The sequence below is a fragment of the Mycteria americana genome, chromosome 17 (assembly GCF_035582795.1).
Source record: "Mycteria americana isolate JAX WOST 10 ecotype Jacksonville Zoo and Gardens chromosome 17, USCA_MyAme_1.0, whole genome shotgun sequence".
In the NCBI taxonomy this organism is placed as follows: domain Eukaryota; kingdom Metazoa; phylum Chordata; class Aves; order Ciconiiformes; family Ciconiidae; genus Mycteria; species Mycteria americana.
The window spans coordinates 10,837,712-10,865,597 of record NC_134381.1 but is presented as its reverse complement, the minus strand read 5'-3'; the positions used below and the strand labels follow the sequence as shown (position 1 = coordinate 10,865,597).

General features: G+C 45.1%; 4 protein-coding genes across 12 annotated transcripts in view; 1 reads left to right on the top strand and 3 right to left on the bottom strand.

Moving 5' to 3' along the window:
* Position 1: 1 nt before the first annotated feature.
* Positions 2 to 3,994, bottom strand: ENTR1 (endosome associated trafficking regulator 1). The gene is made up of 7 exons (XM_075519796.1): positions 3,859 to 3,994; positions 3,487 to 3,768; positions 2,829 to 2,902; positions 1,937 to 2,048; positions 1,269 to 1,331; positions 409 to 548; positions 2 to 142 (listed from the first exon to the last, which is right to left on the bottom strand). Exons 1-7 carry the CDS (start codon positions 3,970 to 3,972, stop codon positions 49 to 51), a joined length of 879 nt encoding a protein of 292 aa, XP_075375911.1. The 5' UTR covers positions 3,973 to 3,994; the 3' UTR covers positions 2 to 48.
* On the top strand, positions 3,904 to 9,378 carry PMPCA (peptidase, mitochondrial processing subunit alpha). Its single transcript, XM_075519794.1, has 13 exons — positions 3,904 to 4,314; positions 4,449 to 4,651; positions 4,842 to 4,921; positions 5,270 to 5,352; positions 5,666 to 5,760; positions 5,921 to 6,021; positions 6,438 to 6,701; positions 6,939 to 7,031; positions 7,298 to 7,416; positions 7,903 to 7,993; positions 8,117 to 8,179; positions 8,424 to 8,568; positions 8,901 to 9,378. The coding sequence occupies exons 1-13, from the start codon at positions 3,971 to 3,973 to the stop codon at positions 9,068 to 9,070; spliced, it is 1,851 nt and encodes a 616-aa protein (XP_075375909.1). The 5' UTR covers positions 3,904 to 3,970; the 3' UTR covers positions 9,071 to 9,378.
* INPP5E (inositol polyphosphate-5-phosphatase E) lies at positions 9,376 to 22,992 on the bottom strand. 3 transcript variants are annotated; one of them, XM_075519792.1, is made up of 11 exons: positions 22,887 to 22,992; positions 20,908 to 21,975; positions 18,618 to 18,741; positions 17,768 to 17,865; positions 16,361 to 16,485; positions 16,089 to 16,208; positions 15,588 to 15,695; positions 14,467 to 14,628; positions 13,757 to 13,872; positions 13,163 to 13,353; positions 9,376 to 12,039 (listed from the first exon to the last, which is right to left on the bottom strand). In XM_075519792.1, exons 2-11 carry the CDS (start codon positions 21,762 to 21,764, stop codon positions 11,907 to 11,909), a joined length of 2,034 nt encoding a protein of 677 aa, XP_075375907.1. In that variant the 5' UTR covers positions 21,765 to 21,975; positions 22,887 to 22,992; the 3' UTR covers positions 9,376 to 11,906. The 3 variants fall into 3 exon arrangements, with proteins under 3 accessions (XP_075375907.1, XP_075375906.1, XP_075375908.1); XM_075519791.1 differs by having other exon boundaries at positions 22,905 to 22,992; XM_075519793.1 differs by having other exon boundaries at positions 13,163 to 13,299; positions 22,905 to 22,992.
* Positions 22,993 to 23,504: 512 nt separating this feature from the next.
* The window catches only part of SEC16A (SEC16 homolog A, endoplasmic reticulum export factor), a 31,178-nt gene continuing 26,796 nt past the window's right edge, over positions 23,505 to 27,886 (bottom strand). For 6 of the 7 annotated variants that reach the window (XM_075519941.1, XM_075519942.1, XM_075519945.1 and 3 more), the window contains 5 exons: positions 27,490 to 27,590; positions 27,054 to 27,128; positions 26,369 to 26,428; positions 25,393 to 25,467; positions 23,505 to 25,158 (listed from right to left, as the gene is read on the bottom strand). In XM_075519941.1, coding sequence (XP_075376056.1) covers positions 25,090 to 25,158; positions 25,393 to 25,467; positions 26,369 to 26,428; positions 27,054 to 27,128; positions 27,490 to 27,590 — 380 coding nt within the window. In that variant the 3' untranslated portion in view covers positions 23,505 to 25,089. The remainder of the gene's footprint in view (positions 25,159 to 25,392; positions 25,468 to 26,368; positions 26,429 to 27,053; positions 27,129 to 27,489; positions 27,591 to 27,886) is intronic. The other variant, XM_075519943.1, reaches the window with a different exon arrangement.

Sequence of the window (27,886 nt, the reverse complement as noted above, 5' to 3'; positions counted from 1 at the left end):
GATTTCTGCACAAAAGCAAAGTTCTCCATTTGAGTCCGTTTTGTGGTTTTACCGTCCGTCTTCTGACACTTCAGAAATCCTGTCTATTGATTTAAGGAGATCAGCGACGAGCTGCAGCGATTCCGCTCCGGAGACCAGCTGCCTGGAACGTGGGAGAGAGACAGCGTTAGACTGAGGAGGAAGTAGCCGGGCAGCGTTTTGGTGGTAAAAAAAATAAGACTTTCACATTCTAGTTATTTTTATTACCTAAACTTGGAAGAAAAGACAAGGGAGGTAAGTAAGAACATGGATCAGGCATACAGAATACAAGAACCTGAGTTTCAATCCTAAAAAAACCCACTGGGGACATTTAGTTGTGACCTCAGTATTTAGACAAGCATCGGGGAGAGTCAGCTTAAAACGACTCACTTTATTGAAGACCGGGAGTTTGTTATGACTGTGAGAAGGTTCTGTAAGGCAACGTCCGCGTTTTGTTTCACCACGGCCAGACTCGCCGACTGGCCCGACCTCAAGGCTTCGTTCTCCGTCTTGTAATTCTTCAGCTGAACCTAGGGAGGAAACAAACAAAAACTTTATATGAAAATAACCACAAAACTCCAGTAGATACTTTGCAACTAATGAATACATTCATATAGCCATTTATTAGGAGCAACAACTAACAAACAGATCCCATAACCAGACTGCCTAGAGAGAATGTCTTCCCAGCTCTGGAGGCACTCTCTGACAGAAAACTACAACGCAGAAGCCTTTATTAAAACTGAAAACGTACGCAGCATTTTCACGATAGCCTGCCAGCCAGCAGCCCTCAACTCTGCTTGTTTCCCTGAACCAATCCAGCGTTAGAGCGACGGTGGGGATGGAAGCCGTTCCCCAACACCGATGCCATCGTCTGCCACTACGCAGGCTCAGCTGAGCTACCTGTCATGTCTCTCAAGCTTCTCTCCCTTCTCTATCAAGCACCTTCCTGCGGCTAAACACCCATTTGCCCTCTTGTGTTACGGCATTCACAGGTCCCAAATATCGAACAGCGTTTGAACATCACGCGAAACTTCAGCAAAATTGTAAGTGAAGTGCCACACGTCCCAGAGATGGAGTTAACAGTCTGCGTAGAGCTGGGGTGTTCGAGTCTAGAACATCTTCTATGGCATTCGCTAGGAAAAGTGAGGCGTACTCAAAATTTTTCAATATCCTTTTTATAGACTCAATTTCAAGGTGTACGCTTTCAGCCCCAGTACATTCAGCAAGGCCTTAAGAATACTGCTTCGTACCTGAAGTAACGCATTTTCCTGTTTCAGTTTTGTAGCATTGTTTTCTGCTTTAACAGCCCGTTTCTGAAATAGAATAAAGATTATTTATATCATAGCAGTGCTTAAGACATAGCAGGCAGTTTGAGCTACGTAGGAATGCATGATTCCAGCACGTAACTTGAAGCGATATGGTTTGTGTTATACCACCTCTTGTTCTGAATGCTTTATGAGATGGGGATAGCGCACCCAGTCATGTCTGATCAGCTGCCCCCTCCCCATTTTTCCTTTCAGGTATCTTCAAGTACCATCCATCACTTCTGGACATTAAATTATTTATCTTGCACAAGAGGAAAAGGTATTCGGTATAAATAAGCAAGCAGGAAAAACAGAAAATACAGGAGGTGTTTTCAGAAGGCTGCAAAGAAGCAATTGAAGGCGTCAATGAATCTGGAAATGGTATTTCTGCAAAGACCTCCCTTATTCTAGGTAATGAAAGGAGTTCTAGACTGGGACACAGTCTTGTTATAAGGGAAGAATCTGAACCTCTGTCAGAGCTGTTCAGTGCTCACATGGGCAAAGCAATCGCTTCAGCTTCCCTCACTCTCCTGGGGTGGGAAGGAAAAGGAGTGGAACTACACAGTTCCAACTGTGAACAAGCTTCTGCCACTACGGCAAACACCAACACTTACAGTCATCAGCTGGAGATTTTGTTCCACGTGCTGTACCATTGCTTCCAAATCCTGCGCTTCTTTTTCTTCTTTAATTTTGTTTTCCTCAAGCTTTTTTTCTAGCTTCCTCATCCTTAAAAAACAAGAGGCAATGTACAGTAAGCACTTGTAACATTAAATACTTTAGGAAGAAAATTCTAGGGAAGGATCATGAAACTCATTCTTTCATGTTATGAGAAAAATGAGGTCTTCCCACAGAATTACACTTCTAGGCTGTGGCTCAGGGGATTTCTTTGTTCAACATCCACTAGCATTAACGGGAACTATACAGCTGAATGCAGAAAGGCCATACAGAAAACACGGCCGTTCACAATCAGTCTAGATAAGGGTAATTCTGAAACAAATGGTTATCCCATCACCATGGAAGTACCAGCTGCCTCACTGCGAGGACCAGCGCAGTACAGAGGATTCAGTCGGGAGCTTAAGAAATTGCCACCCTAGATCAGTCACCGGGTTGTTTAACCTCAGGAAATTCAAACTCAGTGTCAAGTTGCTCACCAGCAAAAATAAAAATGCTTTTCTTGCTTCAAAGGAGAAAGACTAAGATTCATCATTTTGTTAATCTGGAGCTTTATGAAATGCATCCTCTCATGCCCTACCCTCATTTTCACTAACCACCTAAACTGCACGAAGCGTAAGCCACACAAGCACACTCATCAGATGTCAGCTTGCTACTTACTTTCCAAGCATTTTTCAATAAGAAAACCACGTTTGTTAAAGCTTTTTAATAAATAGCATAGATTTCAACTACTTTTTTCTTCTTTAAAAGACGTTGACTGTTTCCAGTGAGCACCTCTTCTAAGACATCTCCTTGCTTATGTGGTTACTTTCCCCCATACTGTGGCTTACGCACTTGTCTGCTTGAGTTTCAGAGAAAATCTGAAGCTTATTGATCTTGCTTCTCAAACTGGCATTCTCTTCTTTTAGCTAAAAAAATAAAAATTCTCATTAGAAATGAGGGTGTAGTTTCACAACGCTACTAACACTCCAAGACCAGTACCAGAAGAAATATTCAGCTTTAACTCTAGCGCCGGAAAGTCTTGTGCTTTGTATTACATTCAAGCTTACTTTCGCACCTAGTTTTCCCCTCTCAAAACCATTTAACTTCACTAAGCCTGTGGGGCACAGAAATGTGGCACCAAGCAAACCAGTGCAGATGTGACTAATCAAATGCTGTTAATTCTAAATCAATATGACCTCAAGGGAAAGAGCATGAGGAAGTCACCTGGGTCATGCCAAAAGCAGTAGGGCAGACAAGGTACCAAATCCGACTCATGCTGTAGAGCAGTTTTTCAGACCTACTTCTCTTCCACAAGCATCTCTAACAACAAGCTGCCACGTATCGCGCAGCCCTTGCTGACAGCACGCTTTAATAACACTGGGAGCTGACACCAGGTTTCTGTAACACCCTGACACACGAGCCCAGAGCTCGCTTGACAGAAGACGGAGCCCGCAGGCAGCGTTTGTGTCCGCCCCGAGAAGGGTGCCGGGAGGACAGCCGAGGTGCTTACCTCCTCGTAGCTGGGCTGCCGCAGGGAGTGAAAACCCGGCCCCAGGGGGGCTCCGAGGGAGGCCGCGCTCGGGTCCTCGCTGCCTGCCAGCCCCGCGCTCTCGAAGAAGGAGCCGGCGGAGGGCGAGGCGGGGCCCGCGGCGGCGAGATGGGCCTGCTCCACGGCCAAGGGCTGGTAGCTCTCGCTCCATTCCTCCTCCTCCTCCTCCTCGTCCTCCGCCTCTCCGGGCGACACCAGATCCGGGAATAAGAGGGGGGCGAAGCTGGGGCCGAGCCGCGCTGCCTGCGGAGGGGAGAGCAGAGCAGAGGGGCTGAGGTGGGCACGGCCACCTCAGCGCGGCGGGGCCCAGCCGCGCCTCCGCCCGGCCCCTACCTGGCGGGCGCCGCCCATCTCCTCGCCGCTCCGGGCCTTGCTGCGGACGAACTCGTGAAAGGAGAAGGGGTTGGGCTCGGCCGGGCCCGCCGCCGGCAGCCCCCCCGCCGCCATGGCCGCCCCGCCTCGGCCCTCTGCGCGGCCCGGGCAGCCACGGACCACGGGGCGGAGCCTCGCCTCAGGGCGCGCCCCACCTCCCCTCAGAACAGACCAATTAGCGAGCGGCCACCACAACCTCACCCAATCGCGGCCTCACCCGAGTCCCGCCTCTCCGGGGAGCTCAGCCCCGCCCCTTTCCCCGCCCACCAATTCCGCGGGGTCAGCGCGGCTGCGCAGTGCCGCCTGCCCCCGCACACACGAGATCCCGCGCCGGGCGGCACCGAGGCTGCCGGGTGACGGCAAGATGGCGGCCGCCATGGCGTGGCTGCGGCGGGGCGCCTGGGGCCCGGCCCGGCGGTGAGCGCTCCCTCCGTCACCCGCGGGGGGGGGGGGGGAGCGGGGCGGGAGGAATGCAGCGGCCGGGCCCGGCCGCGGGGGAGGTGCTGCCGGGGCGCCCAGCCTCCCTGACGGCGGCTCCCGCTGTCCCGCAGGTGCGGGCTGGCGGCCGGCCGGAGCTACAGCGGCGGCGGCGCCTACCCCAGCGTGTCGCTGACCTGCCCGCTGCCCGGCGTGCCCAAGGCGGTCTTCGCGGCGGCCGAGGGCCGGGAGCGGTTCGAGACGCGGGTGACGGTGCTGGAGAACGGGCTGCGCGTCGCCTCCCAGAAGAAGTTCGGGCAGTTCTGCACCGTGGGCCGTGAGTACCCGCGGCCGGCAAGGGGGGGCTGGGGGGGCACCGGGCCGTCCTGCTGCCCCGGCCTGAGCTGGCCTGGCCAGGGACGCGGCGGCGACGCTTCGCCTCCGCCGGGAGCTGGGTGCCTGGCCTGTGTGTAAGGACCGGGGGGGGGGTGTGTAAAAGTCACGCTGACTTCTCTTCTTAACGCTAGTTCTCATCAATTCGGGATCAAGACACGAAGCGAAGTACCTCAGTGGCATCTCTCACTTCTTGGAAAAGCTGGCCTTCTCCGTGAGTACCGTACTTGTCGTAGCGGGGTCCTGGAGTCTGTGCCGTAAATCTGCGCAGCAGCGACCGACCGGGGAAGCGCGAGGGAGCGGCCGAGGGCAGGGCCCGCTCCTCGCAGCAGCACTGTGGGTTTGATCTCTCTAAATAGACGGTGGTGGTATTCCTAGTTAATTATTGTGACCGGAATTCTATTTTGAAAGTATGTTGTGCTTTCACCTCCAAGTTTAGTAAATATTTAGCAAACCATTTGATTTGAAGGATGTAGGAGATTATGCTTGTTCTGGGTTACACCGGAGGGTTATAAACGGTTATGGCTTTACTAATTAATAACACTGGTATCTTTTGTCTTAGTCCACAGCTCAGTTTGGCAGCAAAGATGAAATTCTCCTCACCTTAGAAAAGCATGGGGGCATTTGTGACTGCCAGGCATCGAGGTATGATGCTCTTTCTCTGTGCTCTGTTACCAGAGTGGTTGTAACACTGACAGTAGTTTTCTGATGTGTGACAGTAAAAGCCACTTTTTGCTTCTAAGCAGCAGAAACCCATTTGTGTCAACTGCTAAGAAGCTACAAAAGTGAACCTGAAAGGGTTATAAAAGCCAGTTCTGTTTCCTTTTGAAAGCATTTCATAGTGGTCAAAGCAGATAGTGGTCAAGCAGCTTTCTCTGTGATTTCCTGATGCGTGTTGGCTGAATGATCGTAGATGTGATTTCTCAGTACAGAAGCCCTGTGTCTGCTTGTGTTGCAGGGACACCATAATGTACGCTGTTTCTGCTGACGCCAAAGGCCTGGACACAGTGGTCAACTTGCTGGCTGATGTAGCGCTACAGCCCAGGTTATCAGGTCTGGGAACATAAGTCTGTCTCAAAAAAAGACTCCCAATGCATGACTTGCTATTAGGTTTCAGAATTCTTCATTAGATCGTGCTCATCAAGAAGTTATCATGTAGCAATTGGGTATTTTGTGTGGTGGTTGTTACCTCTTGCTTTTTCTCTTATTACAGATGAAGAAATTGAGATGACTCGAACGGCTATACGATTTGAGCTTGAAGACTTGAATATGAGACCTGATCCAGAGCCTCTCCTCACAGAAATGATCCATGCGGTAAAACACTGGGAAGTCTACCTTGCGTGCAGTCCCGTCTGAGATATGCTGCATTCTCTTCCTCAGTTTTTCCTCAGCTTCAGGGTTTATTTTAGACTATTCTGAAAACAGAGGTTTTTTTCTGTTATTCAATTAAATTTCAGTGGTGAGAGGGAGAATTTTGCTGTCCCTCCGCTTTGAAATCCTACATTCTACACACATGAAAATTTTAACCTAAACTAAAACTATCTATAACTTCTCTTAGTTGACATGGGTGACAACATGTTGAGTTACGCTGACATTAGCGAAATAATGCTCAGCCTTTCCTCTCTTACATGTCTCAAACAGGTGGGCATAATTCTAAAACAGAAAGAGAAGGTTTAGACTGAGGAGGGTGAAGTAATATTTGTTACTTTAATGTATCCGTTTCCTTTTAGGCAGCCTACAGAGACAATACAGTTGGACTGAACAGGTTCTGCCCAGTGGAAAATACTGACAAAATCGATCGAGAAGTCCTGCATTCGTACCTGCGCAACTACTATACGCCAGACAGGATGGTGCTTGCCGGGGTGGGAATTGAGCACGAGCAGCTAGTGGAGTGTGCGAAGAAATATCTGCTTGGAGTGGAGCCGGTGTGGGGCAGTGGGCAGACCAAGGATGTGGACAGATCTGTGGCTCAGTACACAGGAGGCATTGTCAAGGTAAAAGGAAGGCAGAGGTGGCATCGTGCCTCTTCCTGTCTGTTGGAGGTGCAGATTTGGACTCGAACTGATTTCTCTATAGGCTTTGCTTTTCTAAATTACATACTGTTCATGAACATGAGCCTAAATGGCCATGACAGCCATTATTTGGGTGACAGGTTAATTACTGGGAATGTATCAAGCTGGATACAACAGAGGTGAAAATTGGTCCTAATAATTTGTCTACCCTTCCCACAGGTTGAAAAAGATATGTCAGATGTGAGTCTGGGCCCTACTCCCATCCCAGAGCTTACCCACATCATGATTGGGTTAGAAAGCTGCTCATTTTTAGTAAGTATTAACCTAAAATCCTTTGGTTTGGGTGCCTTGTACTTGAAGAATCCCAGAATACTATCTCATTATGTAAACGTTGGCACTCTGGCTGCTGTTGCTGCATGTACAGACAAGCAGCTTTTTCACTGACAGTTTGATGAAGGCACTGACCTTTACACTCTTCTTGTGCCATGTTTCTTTCTGACTCTTTTTCTCCCTCTTTACTCATCCCAGACCCTTGAGACCTCTGCTATTAACTGACTGAATTTCTTGTTGCAATTCAGGAGGATGATTTCATTCCCTTTGCGGTATTAAACATGATGATGGGAGGTGGTGGCTCTTTTTCAGCTGGAGGGCCCGGCAAGGGCATGTTCACCCGACTGTATCTCAATGTGCTCAACAGGTTTGTTTGCCTTTCTGTTTAAGGGATAGCAGAAACAGTCTTCTCTAGCAGGTTCACATAGAAGGCTTCATCTTTTGAAAGCCAACACCCCCAGGTTTTACATAAGCTTATTCTGCTTGAAACATGTGGGACTGATTTGTCAGCGGGCATGTTGAGAGGGTGAAAGTAAAGGGCAGCAGTGACCAGGAATCCTGTCTTCCTCCACTGGCCCAATCCATCCTTTAATCAGGGGATATTAACAGAATTGGCAGTAGGTACCAGTAATACTGCTCTGTATTGTTCTGGGTTTGGTCTCAAGGACGCAAGTGGAGAGGAGGAAGTAGATGGCACATGCAGAAATTGTCGGAGGCAGGGACTGACAATTCTCATTGGCACTGCTGAGTATCCTGAAAATGCACTAGAAGGGGACTCACTGTCCATGTTTGTTTAATTTTTACATTTAAATTCTGGGTTTTAAGTTTTTAAATACCATTTGTATCCCCACAGGCATCACTGGATGTATAATGCAACCTCTTACCACCACAGTTATGAGGATACAGGCCTCCTGTGTATACATGCCAGTGCAGATCCAAAACAGGTATATAGTCCTGTATTCAAAGACAGGTGTCCTTAAAAAGTAATTGCATCACTCATTATCAGACAGTAATATTAACAGAATAAGCATTGTTCTAATCTTCTTTCAATTATCTGTTTTTTCTAGGTTCGAGAGATGGTGGAAATCATCACAAGAGAATTCATTCTAATGGCAGGAGCAGTAGGAGAGGTCAGCAGCCTAACTTGCAGACTATGTACATGTCTTTGAGCTGAAATGATGCATTGCACCAGCCTTGCTAGAATGAATTTTTGTAGATACGTATGTTACGTATTTCTGTAAAAGAGTATAGTAACTTTAGCAACACATTCACAGAGAGGAAGGTGTTTGCAGAACTCTTAGATGGTATCTTGTAGTAGAGAGCAGTGGCCAGACTTTTTCTGAACATCTATTTGTATTTGCTGCTCATTTACAGGTAGAACTTGAGCGAGCAAAGACGCAGCTGAAGTCCATGCTCATGATGAACCTTGAGTCTCGGCCAGTTATCTTTGAAGATGTGGGAAGGCAAGTGTTGGCAACAAACACAAGGAAGCTACCTCATGAGCTCTGTGCCCTGATCAGTGAGTAGACAATGCTTTTCCTTGCCTTGACTGAATTGTAGGCGCGGTCGGGGCAGGGCAACTTACAACATGTTCTTGTAGCACAGATGAATTGCCTTAGAAGGCCTGGGGGCATAAATACTACAGATATGTATTTCAAACTGATCTTCTCAATTGCTTGCAAGCTAGCACAATGCTTATTTTTGTCAGAAGGAAGGAAGAAACAAGCATGGTAGAGAAGGTCTAGAGCGATTGGTTTTCTGAGCACGGGGTCTGACTCAGCATCATAATAAAGCTGCTTCGTGCTATTTAGAATGTAGTTGTCACAACTCTGGCTTTTTTTTTTTCTGCAGGTCAGGTGAAATCTACTGATATCAAGAGAGTGGTCACCAAGATGCTTCATAAAAAACCAGCTGTGGCTGCACTGGGTGACTTAACAGATTTGCCCACTTACGAACACATCCAGGCAGCGCTTTCCAGTAAGGATGGGCGACTCCCTCGGATGTACCGGCTCTTTCGATAAAGCAGTGCATCCTGCACGTCTGACAGACTTGCTTCTTTTTTAATATGTTTTTGAGATTATAATATTGCTGCAAACCCTTCCACCCCCATCTTTCCAGGCATACTGTGCAAACATGGAGCTATGCTACAGCTGAACAAAGCTGCTTCAGAACACTGGACTGTGAAGAGCTCGTTATGTTGGGCTTGAAGGCCCGCCCTGGCTCTGGATGAGTACTTTGACCCTCTGAGTAGGTTACAAGAAAAGATGGGTGTATACAGCCTTCTCTTGGCACTGGGGAGAACATAGCAAGCCAAAATATTCATCACTAGAAGTGGGGCTGTCATACTGGAGGCGCTGGTGTGTGCCCTTCTTGAGGAATGTGGTGGCATGTTAAAGAGCTTGGCTTGCATATCTGAATTCAAAGAATATTTATAGCTGTTACCAAGGTGAACAAAAGACTTGGTCAAACTGAATTAGGAAAATAGTAGTTGTTATCCATGTGAAGTTAGGTAACAAGTTTCCTGCAGTCCACGTTTTGTTACAAGCATCATGGATCCATTTCATCAGTGTAATTTACCAAGTGTAGTACTACTAGAAGTCACATGTCTGGAAATAACTTCATAATTTTGCTAGAGCTCAGAGGAAGGTAGACCTATGGCATAACTAAATTTCTATGGAGTTCGTCTACAGAGACACTATGCATACTGCTACATGGACACTTTAGAATGAAAGCGATTCTATTCTTCAGGTTTTTCACTTCCAATTGAACTATGCTAAAGAATAAAAGTTCTTTTACTCCAGAGCTAGTATACAAACAAAGTTATTAAAGGAGTTGCTGCTGCTGCATCTTAAACTTGTACCTACTTTCTTCATTGTCACTCAGATGAACTTAAGGCCTTGCAAGAAGACAGAAGTGTCAGTCTCACAGCAGAGATGTTGCTCAGCTAGGAGTCAAGATCAACAAAACAACAACATTTAGAAAGCTTATGATCTTGAAAATGACTGAGACCATGTTACAGAAAGACATGAAGCTAAGTGCCATGCATTTGACCTACTGAAGAAATGGAGACCTAAAACAGAGGAATAAAACATTTGATTTACATAATCCCCTAACATACAGGCTTAAGAACATAGACAGCTGCATTGCAGCACTTCAGAGTGTATTGTAGGCTAGATGTGTATTGTAAGGAGCAATCAAGCTGGGAGCAGAACACTGCAAGGCAGCTATTACCCATACCTGTCCTCATGCAACCAGAAGAAAACACGTTGCATTGCTTCTTGTGGAACCCACAGTATGGAATTCCTATTCAGTTGTTGTGTATGTTTGTAAGAAAATAAAGAGACCTCTCAATGACTGGAGCAAGTAGTAAGAGTTCTGAAATTCATCAGCTAATGGCTGGGTTTCTTGAACCAGCAGGTGAAATGTGCTTTGTTTGTTCAATGCAAATGATCCCAAAGAAATCTGTCCTGCTTTCCCAGCTGGACAAATGGCTCAGGTCACCCGAACGGTTAGCATGCATCACACAGTCAAAGAACTCTAGTTCTGACAACCTGCAATAAGAGCTGATTCTCACTGAAGGTATTTCATTCATTTATTTTTATTCCTTTAAAAAGAAAGGAAATCCAAATACCTGATGGCTACAGACAGGTCAGTGCCGTAAATGTTTGTACCGCAGAACAGAAGCTCTGTCTTGGACAGGTTGCATAGTTAGCAGCACTTCCTCCAAGTTGTTTGCACGGTGTTTTACGTACTAAGGTGATTAATGATCCAGCCCGTCTGTGCCCATGAAGAGTTTTTAAGTATTAGCTGTACTTAACATTTTACCAGTGCCATACTGGTCCATGTAGTATGTTTAGCCTTAAGACAACACTACTTCAAAAACAGCAAGTTATTCACAGTTCACCGAATTGGAAAAATAAAAACAAAAGGAATTAACTGTAATCAGAGGTAATGGAACTGCGCTGATCTGACTCGCTGCAGTTTCTCCATGTACTTCCCTAGTTCTCACTTGACATCTTAATCACTTTGGTGAAGCGTTACACAGTAGCTGTACTTAGGCCATTATTTTCAACTCAAGTGTCCTGCTGCTGAAGGCAGGTAGTGTTTTTATCAGCCCTAGGAAGGGCAAGTGAGTTAAGGAAGGGATTGTTTGTTTCAAGCAGTCTTAACAGCCAAATATATGGTGTGAGAGATTGATATTTACCCCCTAAGTAACAGAAGGCCTATAGAATAATTATTGAAAGGCAATGTTTCTACACTTCGAATGTACAGTGGTACATTCACGCGGATCTTGCTGTAGAGGACCAAAAAAGCCCAACACAGGAGCACCATTCTTAGACAAAACTGCCCCAAGTCCCCTAACTGGTCCCTGTTACCCATTTTACAGAATACCGTACACTTGGCTACAGGTAAGGAGAGAAAAAAAACAACCCCACACTGTATGTAAGCTAACCGGATCAAATCAAACAGACAAAAATTTTCACCTTTCTGCAGGCTTTTCTTAGGTCCCCTGCCCCCAGTCACGCCAATTCCAGAAGCTGTGCCCCCTGTGTGGAGTCATCTTGGAACCAAGAGACTGCATCCGGTTGCTGCCAAAGATAGTACTGTTAAAAATAAATCAATTACATCTGTTGGGATGGATGTCTTTAGGACTAACTGACTCCATTTTCTTCAGCAAAAGCACTTGAGCTACATGGATTAGCTCATGCAAATGAATCCAGGATGAGGTTTAAGACATTCTTCACAAGCCACAGCAACTGCCAGAGGTGCTTAAGCAGACAATTCCCTGCAGAGTTTGCCATGGCCTGAAATCCTCTTTCCAGGCACCTCTAACACAAGTGTTGCAGAGTTCTCAGCTCAGGAAATGCTACATACGCTGCTGGATTTTTGGTCCTTTTGTTCTTGCCGTTTCTGAAGTTCCCTTGTAATCCGCCTCTTTATTCCGATTAAATAGAGTTCTCTGTCGAACTGCCCTGCAGCAAGCGGAATGCTACAATATAAACACAAGCAATTAGATCAGGGCACAAATACATTCTTCTTGTTTGCCCAACATTTCCCAACTGGTTCATACAACAAAGGCCAGAAACCTAATTTTTACTTTCTTAAGGCATTCAGCTACTGCTGTGGGAGAAAATGGGTAAAAAAAAGTTCTTCTTCCACAGCAACAAGTTAAGGTTTTTCGCAATACATTTAAATGAAGAAAATATCGGTTGTAAAAGGCAAATGTACTTTCAATTTAAGCATGAACAAGCCTGCATTCATAAGGGACGGACATGGAGGACATTCTTTATGTCCCTAAACCAAAAAAACATGCATTTGAAAAGCTAAACAGCTTACTGTTAGCTTGGTGTATTCGCTGGTATGGTTCACGCGCAACAGTTCTTACCTTGGTCTGTACTAGAGAGGCCAGAAGGAAACCCTAGCAGCCCAGCTTCACAGACTCTGCAGTACTTCTATTTAATGGGTATTTAATGCCCATAAACAGTAATAAAGAAATCCCAATTCTAATTGCACTGCTGATCAAGTGCTTTAAGAAATTACCATTTTCCTAGATACCTGGGTCTTGAAATCCCTGAGCATGCTACTCACAGAAAAAAGACTAACTAAATTTCAGTCGCTTAACCAAATTTTCTAAGGAGTTCTACTAGCATGGCAGCCCACAGTGGGACATTAAGAAACTTGGAGGATCTCAAAATACTCCACTAACACACAGCTATGTTGAAATGCAGCCACCACTGGGGAGAGAAAACTGCATTGATCCCAAAGAGGGAAAGAGGAACAGAAGAGGAAAGCTGTCCATGCTGACAGGAGAAACAGAGAGCTGCATCTCAGATGAAACAGAGATTTATAGTCGATTGCAATGGACCTGGTTTATCTCCCTCAGGAGGATTAAGGGACCTGGCAGCAGGGATTTCAGTGCGAGGTTTAAGTGCTCTTACTGCTCTGACCACTGAGAGCATATATTGGGTAAAAAACAAACAGGCTGCAGAGCGCTACATGGGATTAACTCTACTTCAGGGACTCTCCTGAGAGGACAAACTCTGAACAGGAGCATATCCTCAGGATCACTGAAGCCATGTGCAGTCATACGGGAGGTACAAGGAGGTACTAACTTGTCTCTGCCAGGCCTCACTTTCACACGAAACAAGGCAAATACAGGCCGATGGTCTGAAGTTTTGATCACAGGACAAGATGAGTACTTGACAGCATGGATGTCATCTCTGTACCGACTGCGGTATACAACTCGATCCTGGGAGGCAGAGAGAGAGGGGAGACTGATGGTAACTCCCTTTGCACATCCACCCTGGAAAGAAGCACTGGTTCACAAGAGACAAATCCATTCATTTATCACACTCCACTTAGTGAAATTAAGTGTCCTGGACAGGGATACATGCATGAAGAATGTGTGCCTGATCCCAACAGCGGTTCTGCGCCCAGCTCTGAGTGCAGGGGAGAATGCACTGGAACAGGATGTAAGGCAGGGAAAATAAGATTACCAGCCTGTGCCAAACTCCCCCTGTGCTCACAGATTCAACAATCCTTTCTTCCAAGCCAGGTCCACATGCCCTTAAGGAACAAATCTCAGCAAAACTGTATCTCATGCAGTTGTGGAAGGCAGCTTTGTCTCGCAGGCGAGAATCCCCTTTGGAGGCAGATGTGAGGCTGAGCAGCCCTTCCAAGCATGCTACTCTGAAATCATCTCTTACCGTGTAGGAAGGAGTCCTTTGTTTGGAAGTGGTGTCATAGCTGTCCTTTCCTATGTCAAACTTGTAGGAAGGACGGAAATGAATGTCAGCTTCTTGGAATCCTTTGAAAATAGACCCTGTAAAGGAAAGGGAGAACAGCATGAACAACAAATTCCTCTTTCCTAAGAACCCTGTGCACTTTCTGCTTTTATTCAACACTACTTAACTAATGCTGGCTAGAAACAACAGCCATGTACATACATGACTAGAAAAGCCTGGGCTTGGGCTCCAGAAAGGGAGCAAGCTCAAGTTCTTACATAGTGAAGATAAAAAATAGCCAGTGGCTATTTAGTCAGTGGCTATTTAAACAAAGAACACTCGGTGCATGCAATTCCCCTTCCACTGAAAGCTCATGATGCTTTGCAAATGCTAGTTATTAAAATCTAAATGCCCTAGACACTGTGACAGAATGATGTCCAGTTTATAGAGGAGTCAGACAAAACAGAGCAGTAAATGGCTTGGGAGATTACACTATATACAGCAAAACGCTATAGCAAAAAGTTCCTTGTACAGACTGCCACTGTATTTGACAACTGCTGACTTCCTTTTTTAGGGAACTTAACACGAGAAAGCAGGAAAGGTCTCTAGGAAATAGGGATTTGGCTGTAACTATTTCTATGCGTAGATATCTCTGTTCCTGGTGGCTAGGGAGAAAAACAGCCATCCCTCACCCCTACTCATTTCACTAGTAAGCTGGTCATATGCCAGTAGCTTGGACACGTCTGTTTCCAGGTTCTGGTTCAAGATGGAATCCACAGTCTCACGATCCTTATTTAGTCGGAAGTTGAAGTCACCAAACCAAAATACTTCATCAAACCGAGTGGTGACATCACCTGCAAATTCAAGCCAGAAGTGTCAGTATAAAGGTAAACATCCTGAAAAGTTCTGAAAGCAGAAAGAAATCCCAAACTTTTCTTCCCTGAATCTCCTTTTGACTTTTGAGGAGAATTAAAGTCTATGATGTAGCTACGTGCACATTAAAATGAAACTCACTTAATTCTTTTGAAGTGAGAGCTGTATGATGTATAGCTTACTGAGAGTGCTGCTAGATATGTTCAAGGAACAGGCATAAATTATTCTTTTTACTACCAGGAGATATAATACTTGAGCATGTTTTCTCCCTGTGACCATCACAGAATGTGGTAATAAAAAAACCCCAGTAGAAAATAGAACAGAAATTTTAAAAATCACAGAAAAAGCTGAAAAGAGACTAAACTATCTATAGGACCTAGAAATAGCATGAACAAAAACCCTAATGCTACACTGCAGATAAAGAGTAAATTTGTCTTTCCAGAAAAAGGGCTTAGCTATCTATCTAGATGTCACGTTAACAGCACAGTATTAAGAAACAATAATAGAATTTGGCAAACAATACGCTGACCTGTGTAAATGCAAATTGAAATAATGTTCTTTCTCTTATGTTTTGAAATAAAGTAATTTCTATTTGTTCTAGAAAACACTTGGAAAGTGAAACAGATCCATAATATTGATAAAAATTACACCAAAATAATCTTATTGCTGTTCTGAGAAAAAATACATCACATGACAATTCCTTTTGAATTTTCTCTCTCCCCCCTCATTTCAACTTTTTCTCTTGAATTCCCCCCCAAATTATGCCCCACCTAAAAAAAAAATCATGTGAATAATAACCATGCTCAGACAAAAGACCTGTGGTTTGTTTTTATACCATCTCAAATTAGCACTCTCATTTTCCCTTCCTTAGTGTAGACTGAAAGACAATGCACAAACTCTGTCCATTTGGGCTCCCACACAAGCATGGTTTCACACTTACTAGAACTGGATCTATACGGGTTTGTGTCCGGAACGTTCTTGGGAAGTGTAAGGGCTTGAATGGTTTTATTGTAGTCCAGTTTCCTCTCATTCACCTTACTGTCCCCGGCTGAAAGACAGAAATCCCATTACTGCCAGCAATGCATCATTTTCATTCAATTACCATTTTTGGTTATAACAGGAGCTTCCAAAGGACATCAGACATTTTCCACATGTAAAATGTAACACTGACCCAGGGAGCACACAGACTGAAAAATAATGACAGAAAGTGTGGAAAAAGGGATAAGATTGTGCAGAGTGCATTTCTCTTTTTCTAAACACAGTTCTTTTGTAAGTCTGATACCAAAAAATCCTCCTCCCTTATTGTTCTCCGCTCAGCAATCCTGAGCTTTGACTTCAGTCTCTCCTGCTCCTCTATACCCCTGCAGCTTTTTTACCTTTGTGAAGCAACCCCCCTCCTCCCTCAATCAGGACACTTCCAACAAGATTGTAAATGTCTCACATGTGAAGTGGGAGGTGATGAAGAGAAAGGAGGTCCCAAAAAATGTGAAGCAGATTCCCAGAGCTCCCTTGGTTTTGATCTGAGATACGATTCGAGTTGTCACCGTGGCATACTCTACTTCTGCAAGGAGAAAAAGAAGCTTCTGTTACTGAAAAGACTCAGACAATGAGCAGGAAAGTTAGGTGACGGACAGCCCTGCAGAAAAGGACAAGACACCTGATGGCAGCAGTCCTTTCACCTCCCCACTCTCCAGCTCTTACTGGACCACACACCTGAGCAGAACCAGATCAGGTCCCTCCGAATGAAGACCGACATGTACAGCACCCCATGAGCAGCAGAGTAGAGCATGACGTAGTGGGGGCCTAGCGTCTCTTGCAGGCGGATCTCCCACTCTCTTCTGCAGGAAAGAACAACAGCTGGATCACGAGGACAGTACAAGAGACAATAACCAGGAAAGGAAACCAGCACTGTGAAAACAGAGCAATCCCTCTGATAAAAAACGTCAAGTAAGCGTAAGCAAAACCTCCACTGCCACAGCAATGCTGCAGTGAAGGCTGGTCAGTTTGATGTGTAACTTCACACATGCCATGCAGCACACTTTCCACATTGGTGAGAGAGTATTACTGCCACTTGTCCTGATTTCAGCTGGGATAGAGTTCATTTTCTTCCTAGTAGCTGGTACAGTGCTGGGGTTTGGATTTAGGATGAGAATAATGTTGATAACACGCTGATGTTTTAGTTGTTGCTGAGCAGTGCTTACACTGGTCACGGACTTTGCAGCTTCCCCTGCTCTGCCGGGCGCACAAGGAGCTGGGAGGGGGCACAGCCAGGACAGCTGACCCAGACTGGCCCAAGGGCTATTCCATACCATATGGTGTCATGCGCAGTATAGAAACTGGGGGGAGTTGGCCAGGGGGTAGCGATCGCTGCTCAGGGACAGGCTGGACATCGGTCAGCGGGTGGCGAGCAGTTTTATCACTTGGTTTTTTTCCTGGGTTTTGTTCTTCTCTCACTCTCTTGTTATTTTCCTTGTCATTACAATTATTATTATTATTATTATTAATCATTAAACTGTTCTTATCTCAACCCACGAGTTTTCTTACTTTTGCTCTTCCGATTCTCTCCCCTCTCCCACCAGGGGGGAGGGTGAGCAAGCGGCTGTGTGGGGCTTAGTTGCTGGCTGAAGCTAAATCATGACACCACTGCACGAGCAGCTTGCAAATCTGAGGAAAAGAGAGTCCCACTGGGAATATACCCTAAAAAAGCAGAGTCTGACAGGAGGCTTCAACCTGCTCTTCTAGGGTTGGTCAACCTCAGACAGACTAGAAATTTGCAGCAATGTACTACTAACGAGCACGTGGCTGCTAACGCTAACAGCCAGCCCGTGAGCTAGCTCACAGCCAGCTCAGATCTATGGTACGATGCCCACAGAAATCAGACGGGAGTTTTGCTATTAGCTGCCCTGACAACAGGACCAAATTCTGTATTTACAGATTTTTGTGGCATTTTCCTCTAAAACCCATTTCCCCTAGTGCTCATGCAATGGAACTCAGAGTCTTATTAAATGGGTCATTTATTGGAAATATTAAGAATATGAGGGAGACTATTTCCAGACTAATTAAAAACAAAGTAATTAGTTAACAATAAAAGAGGATGGTTCATTACATTGTTTTTGCTACCTGTCTGGACAGCCTTCTTGAACCCCAATGACATACATATCCTGGGCATAGTCAGGATCTGTTGGTAATAAGAAGTCATCCAGATTCACTGGAAGTTCCTATTATTAAAAAAAAGAAAAAGAAAAAAGATAAAATAGCAATATTAGTTATGCAAAGATTTACTAGAAAAGTACAAGAAAAGTCCAGGCTAAGCTACAAGTTCCACAGCGTATGCAAACAATTCAGGCTTCAAAAAATAGGTTAAGTGATAATACTAAAAATTCTCCTTCCCAAAGGCAGACTTCAACTGCTGCCGCTCCAGCAGTAACCAAGATTCCACAGTTCAGCCATGTGGGCCTGTAATGTGATGTTTCTAATTTCCTGTGATGCTTACATTTTACCAAGCTCATAGGCTTTTTACTGAACACCCCAGGAGTTGCTTGTGTTCTTCCAAGCGTAGCTTCTCAGACGGCTGGTAGAATCAATCTTGAATTCCTAGGCTATGTAAAAGTGTAGGCAGGAGGCTGTGTTCTTTATCAGAGATGTTCTCATCATAAGCACTAAATTGTCAGTCATCTTCATATGACCCTCGTTGCAACGGAGCATAAAGGAGCTGCCACAAAAAGCCAGAGTGGCACTAGCAAGCCCACTGTTTTCACACCTCGTATCTCAGGAACCCCGTTACAATGACTCTCTCACTAAGATGACATGCATGAGAGGGCCTTGTAATTTGATAGAGATGATGAACTCAGGTTGGTGAGGAACATAGTCACGAACAGAAAAAAAACATTGCACCAATCCTTGCAGTAAAGGTGGGGTAACTTTACCACTGCCAAAAGAGAGACTTATGTGGAGACTTATGTGCCCATACCTTCTGACCCTGCATGTTCCAGGTGGCCACAAAAATTCCAATATTCCGATCAGGGAAATATTTGCTAAGTTCTTCTGCTCCCAGTAAGGCACCATTCGCCAGAAGGCTGCCTTCCAAATAGCTTCTGTGAACAGAGGACCCATAAAAGAGCATCAAAGGAAATGGCACGACAGTTGGAATAATGATTTCACAGAACCACAGAATCACAGAATCGTATAGGTTGGAAAAGACCTTTAAGATCATCGAGTCCAACCGTAAACCTAACACTGCCAAGCCCACCACTACACCATGTCCCTAAGCACCTCATCCAAACATCCTTTAAATACCTCCAGGGATGGCGACTCAACTACTTCCCTGGGCAGCCTGTTCCAATGCTTGATAACCCTCTCAGTGAAGAAAAATTTCCTAATATCCAGTCTAAACCTCCCCTGGCGCAACTTGAGACCATTTCCTCTTGTCCTATCACTTGTTAACTGGGAGAAGAGACCGATTTGTAACACTTGAATCTTGAGTAAATCAAGAACATACCTTTAGCTCAAGAAAATGGCATTTAGTATTTATACATTGTTCTGCTTGCCTAAAGTTCCTTATAAAGTTCCAGCCCTTATAGAGAGTTCATGGATCATATGCAAGAAAACAAAACTATTGTCTAAACCTGCCTTTTCAAAGCCAGGACACGAGTATGATGGTGAGACTGATGCTGCACAGGTTCTATGATGAGCAGACTTAAGCCATCCAAAGTCTTCAATCCCCCTAGTACTTACTGCAGACACAAAATGAAGAGATTGGTTTGATATTTGAGTATTTCGAAGCAGCTCAGTTTACTTAAAACAGAAAATAGCTCCACCATTCTCAATGTTCTGGCACCAAGTCGCTCCTAATCAAGGATTCAAACTCACATTCTTCCTTCAATTTAGCTTGTCAAATCAGCTTTCAAGTGAACGATTTATTGAGTCCAAGGTCTAAAGGAATATCACATTCAAAAAGGATAGACCTGCCCCACACCGCCTGCCTCTCCAAAGAACACGCTGCTTACAGAAGCAAAGGGTATTGGCAAAAGGACTGCAAGTTGAATAAGCATTTTTAATCTTGCTTAAGCTCTGCAAATAATGATGACAGCATGATGTCAGGGAATACTGTGCAACCCACTGGTCTACCCAGCTGCTAACCTGACTCCCAACAGCTTTGCAGAGGGAAGTGAAAGAAAACCCCTCATGGCAAACAAGTAACATCTATCTTTAGGGCTTTTCTAACAGCTATTAACACCTTAATTTATCTCAGAATTATTTTCCCCTGTTCCACTGACTCCCACTCTTTGGATCAATGATCAGATTTATCCCTTGAGGTCTTGCAGACTGTTGTGTATCTATAACATACAAACTTTAGCTAAGTACTTGGTATCCTTTACCTTTTAACATGTTTCCTGACCTGCAGTATTATCAATAACACCCGTTCTGGTGTTTCTGCTGGCAGGTCTTCACAAATAGAGAAGACCTGTGCTGGCAGGTCTTCACAAATAGAGGGTCTGCAGCCAACCCAAGAAGAGGATTCGGTACGCTAGCAAGCAAATTAATATACCCACTTCAGCTTCCTCCAATCAATAATCTAAACTTAACTAAGAATGAAGACAAATGAGCAACCAGAGCAAGAGGTCAGGGCCACGTTAGGAGAAAGTGCTGAGATCTGAGTGGAATCACACTCTTCCTCAAGAGATTCCCGGAAAAGCTGGGGCAGAGGAGCTCCTGTGGGACACTGAAGCAGTTCACAGTACATGATTTGATCCTGCCAGAAGCCAAACAAGCTCAACATGTGCATAGAACCCTCAGGACCTTACAGGATTGTGATAGTACTGCATGTACTACATGATAGGTTCAAGCTAAAATACTTGGGGTTTTTTCTTGCCATTTAACATTCCAGTTCAAGCCCAATGTACTTTTAGATTTCTTTTAAAAGAAAGTTTTTCCCAACTGTTAGCATGCACAGCTACTGTTTCTCCATTTTCAAAACAGAGTACTTAAATATTACAAGCAAGCTGACAGCAAATCAAACTTACATTTATGAAAAGCAATGCCCAGCTGAAAGGAACAAATATAGAGTATTTATACTAATCTCTTCATCTTCAAACTGTTTCCAGTCTCCACAGCAGGTTAAACAACACAGAACACAGAACAATTTTTGTGCTTTAGTGATCGGTCTGAAGTTCCCTGCCTCTGCCCAGCAGGATTCCGCAGGGCAGCTGGCTCCCTGCTAACACACCCCAAACTTTGCCACGAGAAGCTGGGGGACATACCTGCTTCGAACATCCTTGGAGCGAATGGGAGTGAGCAGGCTGAACGTAGATTTCATGGAGTCTGTGGAGCAACTATCATAGACCATCCCGTTGCCATGTAGCCTGGTATCGCTCAAGCTGCTGCTTACCCTCCCAAACTTGTGCTGAGAATAATGTCGATAATCCATATAATCTGAGTCAATCCTATTAGCTGTCCTCAGTGTATGAGAGGCCACATTGAGCTCCATGGGTGGCAGAGGTCGAGCCGGTATTATTTGGGACAGCCGGGGTTTGCCGCCTACAAACGCTTTCCCCCGCAGAAGCCCACCAAAGGCACCGGAGATCTCGGAGGCTCGTTTCCCCAGGTCGGAGGTGCTTCCTCTGCTCTTCCCCACGGGACTGGCTTCCGAGGCATCTGGTGAGCTGTTCAAGGAATTCTGCTGGCAGCACTGATGGCAGGGGCTTGCCCTACCCCTGACGGGAGGGCTGAGGGATGCTTCCTGCAGAGAACCGTTTGAGGAACTTGTCTCATTGGGATCAGTCAGACTTTCCTGACTCGTTCTAAACCGCCTCCACCTCCTCCAGCTTTTCTCATCCAGAGATGCAGCACGCTCCAGCCGGGGTTTCCGAGGAGGCCTTGGAGTGACCGATTTAATTTTCATATTAGCTTTGAATTCATCTGGTAGAAGCTTTAAGGTTTCATTTAAAGAGGTGCCTGCACTTGGAGGATCTTCAAAGGTAAGCACCCCATTGCTACCAGCCTCCTTCTTTGCTGCTTTACCAGCTTTTTTAGCGTGCAGGTCCTGTACTGCTCCACCCTCTGTGCTCTGAGTAACACATGCCCCTGAGTGCTGTGGAAATCCATTTGGAGTACTCATTCTCCCCTGGGTACCAGCTATGGACACTGCTCCATACGAAAACTTCCTCACAGCATAGTTTCCTTCCCTTGCTTACCCCGTAGGTTCACAGGGCTTTAACCAAGCCAGAAAGACATGGAAACTGAAGACAGCTCAGTCTTGAGTTGAGAATGAAGGGCAGGTGTATGCATAGGCAGAAGCATTGTCTGCAAAATTTCAAGAGGTGGGATACCTAGATTTCCCTAAGAGAAACACGTAAGAATGAAGAGTTATTGAGCTGCGAACTCTGCTCCTTAATCAGAAAGCAAGCTCCTCACAGGACCTCCCTCTAGAACAATTCAAACCTTAACGTGACCTTGTTAGAAAACCAATGTTATTTTCTTTTTTTTTTTCCAAGGGCAGAGCAGCGAACTGACTTCCCCGCTGCTGTAGGCATCACAGCTGTGTACAGACTTCTCTGAGAAAAGGTTGTGTATACTGTTAGCATGAAAGGAAATTAAAACTGCACATAAATCACAGCTTGTTCTCCTTGCTGTACAGTGAGTCACCGGTACGACCAGCCTCCAGGCTGCCCACAGCACTCGGTGCCAGAGGCCAGGAAATTTCCAGTGATCTCAGCTTCTACCGTGATCTCACAGCAGGGAGGTCGCTGCCACCTTTTCTTGCTTTGCGCCAACCCCCGGCCACTGCCGCTGAAACTGAGAAAATATCTGAGGAGTAGTTTTAGGGATACGGAATCGGGGAATCGGGTTCAAGGCAAACTCCTACTTAGGGGGGGGAAGCACCTCGTTATTCTGCAAAGCAAGCTTCCCACCCGCCGCGGTACGCTCTGTAGGTCTCTACTGGAAATGCAAAATCCTGTTAAAAAGCACCAGACGCTATTTTCGTACCCGAGGTGAAGCCGCCCGCGCCCTCCGCTGACCAGACAGGAGGGACAGCTTTGCCAGCTCCTCGCACCTCGCCTTCTCGCCCACCCGCTTCGCCGCGACCACGGCGGCCCTGACAGCGGCCGCGCCGGCCCCAGGCGAGGAGAGGATGGGCGAGACTCCCCGCGGCCGCGGTCGCCGACACGCGCGGGCACCGGCGGCCCCCGAGACACCACCCACGAGCCGCCCCCCGCGGCCGCGGCCCGGACACGCTCACCGCTGAGAGACCGCTCACCCGCTCCCGGCCCGCGGGGCCCGCTGCCGCCCCGGCGGAGGCCGGCTCCGCCGCGCTGGCCTCGGTGGTACCTCACCCGGGAGGCGGGCCGGGCCCAGCCGGCTCCAGGCCGCAGCCCCCCTTCCCCACCGGGCCTCAGCGGCAGGGCTGGCGGCTGCCCCGGCCCGGCGGGCGGCGGTGGAGGCCGCCGCAGCCCCGCTGCGCGCCCGCGGCCCGGCCGTAGCAACGGCGGCGACGCTGGGCCCGCCCCGCAGGCAGCGGCAGCGCCCCCTGGCGGCCGGAGGAGCGCGCCGCCAGCCCCGCCCTGGGGCAGCGATAGAGCAAGGAGTAAATCGCGTAAAACCACGGCTGTCGCGATCCGCGCTAGACTAAGGCGGCGTTTAAATAAGCAGCTTAAAGCAAAGCATTTTACGCTTCAAAGAAAATAAAGTTGCTCCTATTAAGTCTACGGCTTCAAACTGAAGATACCTGTGCACAACCCCGAGGCTGAAACCGGCAGCACGCTCTAGCTCCCTTCCTTTAAACAGATCATTTCCAAACATGCAGAAAGAGGTTCCTTCACCCAGCTTGCTGAAGCAATAACCACAAGAAGAAGTAAAATGTGAAAGTGCTCCAGAGCGCAAAATATTTTATTTAAGAATTTACAGTGTCAAATCTTACACTTAGGAAAGATAGCCGCTCCCAGCTCAAAGGAAGCCTTCTTGAATTAAGATGTTTGGCAGTCTCTACTGAAAGGAGAAAATAATCAGCAGCCTGGCTGAACTAGAGGAAAGCCAAGTGTCTGACTAGGTTTGAATTATAGAAAAGTAAACCACACCGACTGCTGCTGACCACATCTGGAACTGAGTATGGACCATTATGCAAAGCTTTCTACTCCCCCCAAACAGCATTTTACTTCAGCTACATACAAACTTTTTAGGACATACGTAAGGCTATCAAGATCTCAGAAAGGTGGCGTTATTCAGGAAAAGAAAAAACAATCAGGGACCAACACTGGCAATTTCACATTCACATTATTTCTACTCATGGGCAGAAATTCAAGTAAAATCAAATAGTTTGGTGGCAAGTTCTAAATAAAATATGGCCTAATGATTTAATAAATAGGTAAAGTTTATTTCTCTCTTTGCAGATAATTCAGATTCTTCAGTGAATATGAATGTTGCATATCATGGTTTTCAAGATTTCCTATATTAAACCTAAAGATTTTAAAGTCCATCGGTAGAGGTCTAATCCGTCTACTTTTAGTATGTTTGAAATTCAGCTGTTAGCTATTTAAGACCTTGGTTATTTTAGTAAAGGAAATTCAAGAACAGAGTATTATGCTGATTCTGGCACTCAACAGGAAAAAACCTAAACAACTTTCAAGCTGTTACCACCTTAATTGTACAGTGCCAGCAGTTTGAGAGAAAGCAAGTAACCGTATTGCACTTAAAAGAACACTCACTCGTCAAATAGTACAGCATTGGCTATTATACAGAGAGCTTCTTTCAGACTATACAATTTGCTTTACAAGTAGTCTAAACCACAACTACATACATACTAGGTAAGATCCAAATCAAATTAGTATTAGATTACAGTCACAGTTTTCATTCAATATAGGTCAATTTATTTGGATGAGCTGTGGCCCCCTCCCCCCTTCAGAAAACACACCAGCATCAGGCATTTCCCCGATGAGCATCTCCAGTTTCATACACTGACAAACCCAGCCCCGTTTGATAAGCATTACAACTGTGCATGGTCCTCTTAAGGCCACAGAGTGTTATGTTACAATGTGGACATGTTTTTCCCCTGCTGGGAGGGGAGCATCCTTCAGAAATTAAGGAATCCCTGAAACTATGTCTTCGAAGGTCACACTAGTAGGTTTAAAATAAACTTAAGGAATAAATTGCCTATGCAATTTACAAATAGTTTTTGTAACAGACAGCAACTATTTCCTCCCTTGTGTCTATCACAGCAAAGCTATTTCTAGCCAGGTTTTTTTTAAAAGGAAAAGTTACATGTATTTCATGTTTGGTAATGATTTACGTAGATGAGGTGCAAGTAGGGAGACCCATGAAAAAAATCACCCATCATTAAATTTCTGTCATGTCAACTGCAGCTAGTACTGATACCATGTGCCATAAGATTGAGTAGTTCTTTGTATACTCAGCATGAGTGAGAACTCCAAATACAAAGCCATTGTATTCTACTTCAATGTTGGATACTTCCTCTGTGCAATTCTTCCCAGCCTTGAACTTCCAGTGGCTGCAGGAGACTGAAAAAAGAAGAGGAATAAAAAAATGTTCTGTAAAAGCATCAAACCAGAGACAAAATACAAAAGCTGGCAATAAAGTTTTGAACGCAAACCTGTTAACTTAAACAGGTGCTAGACTGGTCTATGTGCACATTTAACACTCTACACGCAACAGTCCAGATGAAGCTACTAAAACATAAAATCATGGTTTTGTTCAATAGTTCTGTTCAAAGTAAAGATGAGGTCTTTACTCACTTGTGCAAACTGAGAAGGATTGTAGAACGGTACTGTTCCTGCTGAAGGTCCCCCCGAAGGTGGTACAGGGGCAGGCTAGAAAGTAGGTAGTACTGAAGTTACAGAACTGCAGAGCTTCACTGCCTCTCAAACGTGGTTTGCTTAGTCATACAGAGCAAATATTCACAGTAATAATGCCAACAATATGGACAGCGCAGCATATTGTAACAACTGCAAAAAGTGCTGGTACGGTTTGCATCCATTTCTTTAATATTACTTGCTTAACGTAGGAATTGGCAAAAGAATGTCACATGCATAAACTGTAAATAGCTCTGAAAATCCAAAGCATGCAAAACCAAAACAAGACACCGGTGCGACTTCACTGAATTAGTACCTTCTGCTTTTGTTAGTAGACCTTAGGACTTGCCCCAAAATAAACATTCTATGTCAAGTTTTCCTTTACTAAGAAATATCAGAAATAGTTTGTCACCCCTTTATGGTGAGCCCACAGTACTGGAACTTACAGCAGAGATGAAGCATTCCTTTAATTCCTACAGGGGCTTTTGCAGATGAAACAGACAACGCTATGATTACCAATTTGAGACTGGCACCAGCAGAATGACAAGGTTTTGCTTGTGTGAGTCTTTTTAGGAGGTTTTTTGGGGGCTTTTCTGTTTGTTTGTTTAAAATTAACTGACTTCTTTGGCATCCCAGGGAAGAGCTGATCAAAATTATTAAGTGAATCTCTTAGGAACATGAACATAAACAAAAAGCATGCCTGGATTACATGCATTCTCATAAATACAAAAAACTCTGAAGACCCTGTTTGAGTGTTAAAAGGAACACTACATCATTAGTCGCCTTTAATGTTATTTCTGTGAAATGAGAAAAGGGGAAAATGACTAAAAGTAGCATTAGTAAGTATTTGAGCAAATGCAAAATAAAGAGGGGAAAAGTAAATAAGTTAACATAAATGAGAATGGCCAGCCACATGTACCTGATTAAAATGCTGGCTTACTTCACGTGATAATGAACTCATTGAACTAGAGCGCGAAAGCTACAAAACAGCAAGAACACACAAATACAAAAAAACACAAATAAAAAAGTCGTCATGCATGTCACTGCCCCAAGCTTTCAGTTGTTTTATTTAATTTTAAAAGTCTCACTGCCAAAGGTTAAACCAACTTCAAGTTAAAAAAAAAAAGTAAAGCCAGAAGTTAGTTTAAATCAAAAGGACTTCTTAAAGCACAAAATTACGTAGATATAGAAAACATTTAGTAGGAACAAAGGTAATGTTACTCTGCCTGGCACATAGCAATCTATTCTCCTCTTTGTGTCTCACACTTAAATATTAGTGAAATTACATGCATGCATGGAGGCAAGAAGAGATCCTCAAACTGCTATTGACATTTTACTCTGAAAAAGGTTTGTAAAAGTCTACTTATAGAGAAAAAGGAGATCGCAATACAGAAATGTAGGCCACAGAGGTTGAACTTCTCGTATGGACTTAGAGGGTTTTTTTGTACAATTTTGGAGGCAGTCATACGATTCCATCTTGGCTAGTTATCAGCAACTGAATCCGTTACTTCTTGTTTTAGATGGCCCATGTTAAGTCCACTACAAATTAATGGTTAAAATACGCTGCACAGGTCATTAGCTAACTACTTTGAATCAAGCCTTACCTCGCCTGATTGGGAGCCATCAGGGTTAGAAACAGGAAGTCCAGATCCAGGAGGAAGGATTGCAGGGTTTAAATACTAAAGAAAAACAATGCACTTTTGTTAATCTTCGTTGCTATGACGCTATTTCAAATTTCTGCTGTATTGCTCCCACTGAAGCAAAACAACATTACAATACATCAAGCCAGGTGAAACGTGAAGTGTATGGCTACTTCCTATGTTATGTTCTTGGTCCCTTTGGTCACTTTTCACGGGCTTCCAACTTCCATTTTCATTTCATTTCCCTTCTCCAGTTTTTAGCCAGAATACAGGCATCGTTTGTGTATAATAACAACATGCTTTGTACATACTGTGGCTATGAAACTACTATTCAGAATCATGAGGGTTTTTTAACCAAAAGTTTGAATTATATATACACAAGACATTCTTTCTAACCCACCTCTGGTTCAACAGCTGCAGCAGGATCTGTGTTGGTTTGATTTGCAGCTGGTGTGTGCTCTGCTGCACCACTCCCTTCCATCGGCTGGGGTTCCCCTGGAACTACAAAGGAAACGGGATTTAGGCAAACACACCATACCAGGGCATTTGACTTCACAGAATGAGAAGCAGAGACATCAGCAGAACTGAATTTCTACAATACCAATCTTCTCCCAGGAAAAAGGTAATCTAAAGAGGGCAGTGTCAATGTCTCTAGATGCCCAGTCTTGTTACAAGTCTGCAAAAGCAGGAGTACATACAGCTCATACAGATAACCTTGGTGCAACAAAGTATGTAGCGAAAGCAGGAAAAAAAAAAAAAAAAAAAAAGATGGTAAGCAAGTGTGCAGGTAAGACCTC

What these genes read in the sequence shown, in the direction of transcription:
- PMPCA (XM_075519794.1), top strand. Translation starts at nt 3,971, where the DNA reads ATGGCCGCCCCGCCTCGGCCCTCTGCGCGGCCCGGGCAGCCACGGACC. An exon ending in TAGAAAGCTGCTCATTTTTA is followed by an intron (nt 7,032 to 7,297) that starts GTAAGTATTAAC and finishes GTTGCAATTCAG; the next exon opens with GAGGATGATTTCATTCCCTT. An exon ending in CCAGTGCAGATCCAAAACAG is followed by an intron (nt 7,994 to 8,116) that starts GTATATAGTCCT and finishes TGTTTTTTCTAG; the next exon opens with GTTCGAGAGATGGTGGAAAT.
- ENTR1 (XM_075519796.1), bottom strand. Translation starts at nt 3,972, where the DNA reads ATGGCGGCGGGGGGGCTGCCGGCGGCGGGCCCGGCCGAGCCCAACCCC. An exon ending in AGATGGGCGGCGCCCGCCAG is followed by an intron (nt 3,769 to 3,858) that starts GTAGGGGCCGGG and finishes TCCCCTCCGCAG; the next exon opens with GCAGCGCGGCTCGGCCCCAG. An exon ending in GGCAGCCCAGCTACGAGGAG is followed by an intron (nt 2,903 to 3,486) that starts GTAAGCACCTCG and finishes TTATTTTTTTAG; the next exon opens with CTAAAAGAAGAGAATGCCAG.
- INPP5E (XM_075519792.1), bottom strand. Translation starts at nt 21,764, where the DNA reads ATGAGTACTCCAAATGGATTTCCACAGCACTCAGGGGCATGTGTTACT. An exon ending in GGAACATGCAGGGTCAGAAG is followed by an intron (nt 17,866 to 18,617) that starts GTATGGGCACAT and finishes TTTTAATAATAG; the next exon opens with GAACTTCCAGTGAATCTGGA. An exon ending in CAAGAAGGCTGTCCAGACAG is followed by an intron (nt 16,486 to 17,767) that starts GTAGCAAAAACA and finishes TCTTTCCTGCAG; the next exon opens with AAGAGAGTGGGAGATCCGCC.